At 40.6% G+C, this 9,743-nt stretch overlaps 1 protein-coding gene across 9 annotated transcripts in view; it reads right to left on the bottom strand.

Moving 5' to 3' along the window:
- Positions 1-9,743, bottom strand: part of utrn (utrophin) — a 185,434-nt gene that overhangs the window by 161,101 nt on the left and 14,590 nt on the right. For all 9 annotated transcript variants that reach the window (XR_004336060.1, XM_032542253.1, XM_032542250.1 and 6 more), the window contains 3 exons: positions 3,426-3,487; positions 2,264-2,356; positions 1,069-1,146 (listed from right to left, as the gene is read on the bottom strand). Coding sequence is in view for 8 of the 9 variants with exons in the window: in XM_032542253.1 (XP_032398144.1) it covers positions 1,069-1,146; positions 2,264-2,356; positions 3,426-3,487 (233 nt within the window). In the remaining variant the exon portion in view is untranslated. The remainder of the gene's footprint in view (positions 1-1,068; positions 1,147-2,263; positions 2,357-3,425; positions 3,488-9,743) is intronic.

Genomic DNA, 9,743 nt, shown 5'->3' with positions numbered 1-9,743 from the left:
CCTGATGACGGCCATTTCTTAATTACATTCCGAACAGAGAATATTGGCATCTGAAGACCCTTTGCTATCTTCTTATAGCCTTCTCCTGCTTTGTGAGCGTCAATTATTTTCAGCTTAGAACTGCTTAGAAGAAGCCATGGTGCTGATTGTTGGGTAAGGTCAGATGAGTCTGGGCATTTAAAACCTTAAGATTGACATCACCTGGTCTTTCCAGACGATGATTGAGAACAATCTATGACACTGTCAGGTCTCAGCTTTCCAAAGGGGGCGGTGCATGCTAGAAACTCAGCAGGGTGCCCAAACATTTGCAGACGCCATTTTTTTGTTTTCTGTTATTTTGAAAGTGTAAAGGATGGAAATAAAATCTAACTTTCTGTGAATGTCTAATCTGTCATTTGATGCCTTTTGGAGATTTTTCCATCTTTTCTTGGCTTCTTTATGCACATTAATACAAATCTTTACCTGGGGTGCCTAAACTTTCGAGCCCCACTGTACCTACGTACATAGCCACAGCGTAGATTTAATGCAGAACCATAAATCACGCTTTAAAAGCTTGTGGGAATTCTGGCCTTCCATGCCAGCAGACAGTCTCTGGACCTACAGCTGCTGCTACTTCCCATAAACATGCACTTCCCACTATCTCCCACTGCTAAGATCAAGGCATTAAGACCAACTATTGCACACAGACAGGAGGCAGGATGAGGGAGCGAGGGAGGCAGATAGACAAAGAAAAATACAGAACTCGATGTAGAAAAAAAGTATACATCCAAATAGATAGGCCATAAATGTACAAATCTCTGATAGTGTTACACAAAGTCAAATGTACCTTTGCAAAAGACTTTGTGAGTCAACAAAACTCTACTTCAACAAAACACAACAGCAGCTACGTTTACAGTTCATTACAGTTCCTGCTTTTCTGACTGAACTATGCTGTCATATGCTGCTAAACTGAAACGCTGCAGTCTCTTTGACCTTAATGATGTACATGGTTAGTCTAAATGCATCTGCCAAACAGCAGCTGATGTGACAGTAGCTACAAAAAAACAGCAGAAAACTCCAGATACTCACATTACTTTGATGCAGAACTTGAAGTACTTTGTTGACGTTGTTGAGAGCGTGCACTCTGGTGGAGCCTCTCTCTTTGGTCTGAGGAACAAGAAACGCAACACAAATCATGTGACAACATGTTTAGTGTTTACTAGCTTATCATATGGCTGCAGGAATCTTTGGCAGTTGAATGAAAAAAGTGTGGCATTGCTACACAAATAAAAAAGGTATGTCATCACTCAGCAGAGTGTTGCTCTTTATACATTCATGCCCCTCATTACCCTATCAGCAGTGTCCACATGCCAACTTATGGAAAGAATGGCAGAAAGAATAGCTGCCAACTACAAATCTTTTTTTAAAATCGTCACATACCTCAACCACTCATTAGCACCCCATTATAGAATTAGTTTCAGAGAGAGAGTGTGTGTGTGTGTGTGTGTGTGTGTGTGTGTGTGTGTGTGCGTGTGTGCGTGTGTGTCTGCATGTATGGCATAGAGACAGTTGGCACTTAGTATGGCTGCAGGTGCTAGAAAGCAGATATGCTGCTGAAGGGGTGACAGTGAGGGGACACTGAAAAAAGGAACACTGAAAAAAACAAAAATGTGTGCTCATAAGTTGGAGACATACATACATAGTGATGGACACTGATCAATCAAATGTTTCTTAACCATTTTTTTTTATAGATATTGCTTGTTGGAGAAACGATACATAAAGTATCAATTTCACTGCCAAATCTGAAAATAAACTACATGCAGGAAATGCTACAATCTCTACAAATCTACTAGTTATACAATGGGAGATTTAATTTGTTTGCAAAACATCTGTTCTAACTTTACGGTTTCTATTAAAAAAAAACGCAGACACATTTTAGTGTTGCTACCACCCTTGCTTGAAAATAGTGTTTTAAAAATGTCACCCGTGTTATCCAGCTTGCTAAAATGTATGTTTTTTTCATGCCACAGCTCAAGTTTCAAAATAAGTCAAAATTGGCTAAGTGTGTGTTGATAAGGTAAACCTTATCGATAGTATAAAAGCTAAACAAATCTCAGGAATTGTGGAGGAAAGTGCGCGCGCACACACACACACACACACACACACACACACACACACACACACACACACACACACACACACACACACACACACACACACACACACACACACACACACACACACACACACACACACACACACACACACACACACACACACACACCAGTACAGTGCCAGTAAGACCCTCCAGCAGGTCTAGCAGCTTCCTCCCATCCTTCAGGTCAGAGAACATGTCCTTGATGGGTGTCTTTCCCGTCTGATTGGAGAAAAGAGCACAACTGGTGAGAGCTGCAGAGTGTGGCTCAGAAACAATAATCCAGATGTTGCTGCAAGCAACCAATAAACAAGCCGATCAAAAAACACACTCAGACATTTGTATTTCAGAGTTAAGATATTATTACATTGTTTATTATGCATTTAAAGGGACAGTCAAATTGTCACAAAAATGTACATGTCAAAGTTGACTTAAATCCCTTTGAGAAGGATTGATAACATTTACATGCACTTTAATAAAAATGACTATGGCCATAAAACATGATGCAGCAGAGAAGTTAGGCAGGACATAACCACTATCATACCCATCGCCATTCAACACTCTGAAACCATCAAAAGCAGAAAAGAAAACACAAAGTGAAACTAAGAGCATTTAAGAGCTTCAGAGATTATGTTAGCTGGTCTGAGGAGTGCAAATATTTAAACAAGACCCATTTGCAAAATCAACTAAACGTTTTTAACACAATTTGTAAATGGTGTGCTTATTAGAAAAATTAGATAGGAAAACAGGACCACACGTAAATCCATTAGCACTCTCTGAGAGAAACTGTTGCTGGGTAGAGCAGTGGACTTTCATTAAAACAAAATAATATGTTTAGTTCTTTGTTCTAAACATTTGCAATCAGGGTTTGAGCTTTGTTTCATCAAATTAAGGTGAGATAGTATAAGTAAGTAAGTAGTATGAGTGCAACAAGATTTACACAATGATAGGTAAACATTTCAACCGTTTAGTCCACTCCACTGCTAGCAGCAAAGTTGGCTGCTGGCGGACTGTCACCTTCTTCAGTGTGGGACAAGATACAGAAATCAAAGTCTCCAGGTACAGATTCATATCAGAAACAGATTTAACATTTTAGGACAGAAATAACTTCCATTAATTCCCACCACTTCACTCCCTCTTTAACGTGTTTTATTTCAATATCATGCAGATGAAGCCCTTTAGTTTTAAAATCACTAATTCAGCTTCTTGGGTTTTCCAAATACACCTGCATTGTCTAGAGTGTTTTAAGTAGTGCAGTTTGCCATTAATTTGAACTTGTCTACAATCTTACCTTGGAGAATTGTGCATTTATCCATTTGGTGAATGTTTTCTTCTGTACTGCATCATGCTCATCTGTGGAACAGAAAGAAAAGGGGTTGTTAGATAGGTGAACAGGTGTATCAAAAATTAAATCGACAATTGGCAGTATGTACGGCCTTATGAGGACAGCAAAGAACATTGTAAACACTTAAAAGTCCATTTCCACTCGTTTATTTCAGGAGCCCACTGGCCAAACTCACTCTTGCGCCGACATGCTGGTAAATGGTAATTGTGGCTGGAGCCACAGCTTAAAAGCATCGTGATCAATGTGGCCGGAACGTCAGAAAAGTACAGCAACAAAATGCAGGCAAGAGGGGTATTTGGATAACCTGTACAAAATTTCAAAAGGTATGCCTGGTCAGTAACGCCAACACACCACGTAAAAAGAACTACAACTCTCTTGCCCATTTATAATGTTCCCCTGGTCTCTGAATCCAATTGTACAACTATTTCACATTTCTTGCTGCTTGACTCCCTCCCTCCCTGCTCCTTCTTCCTTCTCTCCAACATGGCTCTCTAATAAGGCCTCATTGTGTGTCAGGCATAGGGTCAGCTGCTTTGATGTGCCTGGGCGATGGCTGGCTACTGTAATATATCAGAGTAGCTCATACAAAAAAACATTTGTTTTACTTTGTTAGTCCGACATTTAAAAGAATATGGAGGAAAATCCATTACAATTTATTTTTGCTTGAGACAAATTTAGAATTGGACAAAATTACATAATGATGATAAATGAATGTAATGTATGAGTGAATGTTTTACAAAACGAAAGTGGGTATCAGATTTGGTGGCACAAACTGATAGTAGAAAACGTTTTGAACCGCAGTCTTTAACGTAATGTGCAAAGTGATGATTCAAAACATGTAATTACAGCTTTTAAGATGTGAAGACTTAATTATTGTATCCCATAATTTAGTAAATTAAATCCCTTTGATTTTTTTTTTTTACTTTATAGAAAAAATAAGCAAGTCATCACTTGCACTGACCAGGCCTTGAAAAGAATTCACCTTGCACAGTCAAGTAATGAATTGAATGATTCATTCAATTCCAGACCAGTACATCAAATCATTGCACACACATAATAACATTCATAAACAAAGTTCAGCAGCAGTATGAACTTCCACAGCCAAATACAGAACAACGGCATCAACAATAGAATTGTACATAATTGTACGCCTTAGGGAACGAGTGCAATCTGTCACTGTGTCAAAGAACCTCTGATACACTAGTACTTCAGCCTGTCATGCTCTTAGTTTAGGTTAAGGTAGTCTATATCCTTGACGTTACCATCCTGGGATTGCTCCGTAGGAAATTCCACAGGATGCATGTATTTTAAACAATTTCCCGTTTCCTTCCGCTTTCTTTTTTGTTGGAATTTTAAACTCCGGTGGATTCATGAGGACTATGATTGACTGCTCCACAGATCTCTGGATTGTAAATTGAGACAGCTAGCTAGACTATCTGTTCAATCGGAGTTTTCTCTCGCACAAATATTTTGCAGCAGCTCTGTGTAGATCTTAGCACCGCCCAAGGCGATTGGGATTGGTTTAAAGAAATGCCAATAAACCAGAGCACGTTTTTCTCCCATCCTATAATGCTATGTGGAGTAGCCAGACCCTCCTCCACTTCGCAGCGTGTAGATCAGGGTCCTCAAACTCAACTTACGTGGGGGCCGCTGGAAGTAGAGTCTGGGTTTGGCTGGGCCGCATCAAGTATTCCAAAAAAAAACTATTTCCTCCAAAAGGGCGTGGAACTGCCGTGCTTAAACCCCTAATCTGATATGGTTGGTGCATTTCCCAACAGAGTTCACATTGTCAAACCTCAGGCATTTGCCGCAAAGAGTACTTAGCTAGCTTGACAACCGTTACGCCGCTGTCAGGAGACTACTACTAGCCCATAAGTGACAAGCGCAATGAAAGTTTCAGAACGCGCGGGCCGCACTAACACTTAACTTTGATGTCAAGTAGGGGGCCACAAAATATCTTCCCGCGGGCCGCAATTGGCCCCCGGGCCGCGAGTTTGAGACCCATGGTGTAGATGGTCTGGCAAAACGAGACTAAGGTTAGGTTATGTTTAGTTTCCTTTTTTTCCCCCATGTGCCCTTTCTGTACTGTAACCTCCTAAATAACCAGTTCATTATGTTGTCAGTCTGTCTCAGAATTGTACACCTGGGGGGGGGGGGGGGGGGGGTAAAAAAGAAATGCATTCACATCTGCTTCTAAGCACCGTGATGGAGGTCCAAGACTGTAATCTAGAGGTTGAGAAAGGTCCAAAAAAAAAAAAAAAAAAAAAATGTTTGATGAGCATTTAACTGCCACTGTCATTCAACTAGCTACTGGGTAAAGCACCATGAACTGCACAAAAGGTCAAAGGTTATGATCACGAGCCCCAGCAGTCATCAGCTTCTTTGTTTGGGGTGTGTGGAGTGTATGTTGTGTGTGTGTGTGTGCACAGCCGCTGGCTGTGTGAGAAGGGGCATAAAAACAAGAATGTACTGCAAAAGGAGGCCAGAGGTGGGGATGAGAGAGGTGAGAGGATGAGATTAATGGTGGTGGAAGATTGTTTTTTTGGAACTATAAAGGGTCTACGTATAGAGGGTGCTGTATGCTATTCAGATTGTAAAGCCCTGTAGAAGAAATTTGTAATTTTGGGCTATACAAAACAAAAAGACGTGACATAATTGGGAATAAGACAAGACAGAGTTTCTACCTTTTGTATGTTATCCCTAAATTCCGTTCTTTGGATAGACATTCATTTATTGACTACACTTGAAAACTTTTTAGTTGTCACACATGCTGAATGCAGCAAAGTTGCTGTCAGGTATTTTTATTATCCAGTGTCACAGTATGCACAAATATGTATAAATGTATGACAATGTGTGTGAGGACTAGTCTAGTTTCTAGTTTGTGTGTCATTCACAGTAGGAAATGGGGAAACATAATTTCTATATGATCTAAATGCTGCAAAAATGTCATGAAAATCAGAGGAGAAGATGACGGGGAGAGACGTATGCTGGAAGTATGGAGGGTTATTTCTGTGGAAAGAGACAACTGGAATGGTGAGAGGGGGACAAAAGCAAGAGAGGCTACTTTCCTAGCCTGGAATGCACTACTTCTATTTGCGATTGTCTTTAAAGTGCTTTGAACCATAACACTGTAAAAGGCCCAACTGAGAGCAATGTCGACCTATTTTTCCACATAAATCTCCAACAGGGACAATAAAACCTAATGAAGTCTTTCTCAAAAGGTGAAGAAGACAAAGACGTGATGGCTGAAGGTGATGCTGAAAGAAGATGATGGAGAAAAGGATACAGGAGACAAAGAAGTCTTTGAAAAATAAAACAACCGTATAATTGAAAAAGGGCATATGACATAACAGGAGCCCCCAATAACAGTAAATTACTTACAGGTGGAATGGTTGGTGGAGTGAGGAAGAACAATAGACAGGCAGACCACAAGACAAAACAACAACAAAAACAGGAAAAATGGTCACAAAGATAAAGAGGGGCAGCTAGAAGGAGAGAAAAATGCTAGCAAGAACATTTAGTAAACAACTCACAAGGGGCATGATGAGCTGGACAGGTACAGTACAGACATGCTTTCAACACAATATCAATTTTCTTTTTATAAAAAGTCCCATGCGGAGGCCCTACTGTCCTTACACTCTTATCGGCACCCCAGTGGAGGGCCTCTGAGGCCCCTGAGGGTCCTTGTGGGCTCAGGTCTCCTGGACTCTCCACCTTACCACCTTGACAGGACAATACACTTGATTCATACACGCTGCTCCAGCTCAATCTGTCTACTGCTCCTACTCACCACAGCTCAGGAATGTCTTACTGCTGGACAGATCAAAGCAACAGGGGTGTGTGTGTGTGTGTGTGTGTGTGTGTGTGTGTGTGTGTGTGTGTGTGTGTGTGTGTGTGTGTGTGTGTGTGTGTGTGTGCACCCTTCTGTATATCACCAATAAAACATATGTCCACTCACAGTATGGCACTTTGCTTAAGACTGTTAACATCTGCAAACACAAGTTCTTCAGCCATGGATGTTATATGTACCACTTACATGCTGACATTTACATGATGAAATCACGTCATACACACTTAAAGTTAGTTGTGAACAAATTGTCAAATAAGCTGTGGCCCTAAAAAAAAATTCTGTGCAACAGAAAAGTGGTATGTGTGGTTGTGTTGTTCACCGAGACCTGACTCGAAGCTCCACAGGCGCCACCCCTCATCTAAACCAAACGGAGCATTTCCAGTAAGCGAGAACGCATCTGACAGACATGTCCTGTTGTGTGCTACATGTGTGAAGGTAAAACTCCGGACAATGTCAGGACCTGATTCCTTGGACATTGTCTAGAGTTCATATGTAACTTATAATTTAAATCCACTGCTGCTGCTAATTGAAGCCTGTCGACATAACAACTTGGCCTGGTAAATATTAAATCATAAAAAGGTATTAATAGAGGCATTGGACATATCAAATGGTGGATGCCTTTCAAGATAAATATTCTGCCTTCTAGTTCTGTTAATTATTACTGTGGAATGAGAAGCATTACTGAAGTCTAGTATAGCTTACAAGAAACCAGTCTTTTAGGCAAGTGGAAGTGAACAAACTACACTAGCAAAATGAAGCAAGAAAGTCACAGGATCATTTGTTTGCAGAACAAATGTCACCCCTGTCAAATAATCAGTCAATATATTTCACATAACTGAGTGGCACCCACTCACAATTGCTCTAAGCACAGTCATGTACAGTGAATGTGCTGAGAAACAAATGATTCTCTTGCTCAACAGCCAAACAGGAAGTAGTAATTACATCAGGAAGAGTAAACCCCACTGGTGTCCTCTCACAGTTCACTGAGCACACACATGCTCTCAATGTATTGTTATGTACACATATGTACGCTCGTACCACGATAGACTACAGGGATGTGTTTCAAGTTTTGTGCAGATTTCCCTTTGGAAAAAACATTTAATAAAATAAAATTTAAAAAACAAGCTTTCTGCTAATGCAAGTACGTCGATCAGAATGATGAATGAAAGAAAAAAGCGGCCAAGGCAAATCATTTTTCAAAACCAAGAAAAAGCATTTAGATAGAAGTTTTTCTCAGATATGATCGTGATCTATTTAATTGTGTGGCTGCTCCTATTTCCTTGACCCAGTGTTGACCAACAATACATAAGCAAGAGAAAAATGATCCGCAACCAAACCTCTAAATATGTTAGAACACGGAAGGAACAGAGTCACAGAAATACACACGTTCCCCAGCCAGCTGGGAATACAGAGCAGCAGAAACAGTCCATCAGTATACATCCCCCCCAACAGGTGGAGAGAGCCTGTGACCACACAGCAGGGAGAAGGGGGAAACGGTGGGAGGCACTGAGGTGAAAATCAAACAAACCATCAGGGTTTCCACAGCAGCATCACACAGTAAACATGAGAGCTCGAGCTTAGACAAATAGAGATATTTACAAAGTTTAGCCACACCAGTGAGCAGCAATTACCTTTAGCCAAGTTATACTTAAAGCTAGACAGACACTTCTAGATTTCTCCAATCATTGTTTCAATCAAGCTTTTAAAATGCATGTGTGGCCACTGAATGAATACGTGAGTAGCCTCACATTTAGTGCCACTATCAGCTGAAGCAGGAGAAAGGTTAATTAGCAGAAAACCAGCTAGGAAGCGGTCAGTGTTTAAAGTCACTGCACCAAAAATACTTGGGTCATTGGTGATGAAAAACAAAGGAAGGCTTCGACTATGTACGATTTTGTTCAAAATGATAATCACAATTATTTTTATCAATATTGAGATCACAATTAATTATCACGATTATCAGTGGATTTTAACCAAAACAAATCGTATTGCCACATTGGCTATTTATAACTGCTTTCACATCAATATTATGCTACATTCCTTTTATGTTGAAGTTGTATGCCCGTTATCTACCGGACGAAATATCAACGGGGATTTTGGTACCTCATTACGGTGCCACTTAAAATGTCTGCGTTGCTCTCTGATGCTCCAAAACAGACGTTAGAGGCAACAACAAAAATCGCTGCATGTCACGCTAGTAAACACTAATAACACTTTACACAGCAGGTAACGTTAGCTACAGTAGGAACTGGATTGACAAGGCTAAAACGTCCCTGAACTGAGACCTAACATTTCATGCCTCAATGTCTTATAGCGGGTCCCCCCCCCCTTGCTGTCGCATGTCCTCTCATGGCCAATACCTGTAATTTGGCCTTCTTCCCTTTCGGCCTTGGCTAAACCAGTTTGCCACACTC

This window comes from Etheostoma spectabile, chromosome 18 (assembly GCF_008692095.1).
Source record: "Etheostoma spectabile isolate EspeVRDwgs_2016 chromosome 18, UIUC_Espe_1.0, whole genome shotgun sequence".
NCBI classification, from domain to species: Eukaryota; Metazoa; Chordata; class Actinopteri; order Perciformes; family Percidae; genus Etheostoma; species Etheostoma spectabile.
The sequence above is the reverse complement of the archived record's forward strand: the minus strand, read 5'-3'. Positions and strand labels throughout refer to the sequence as shown.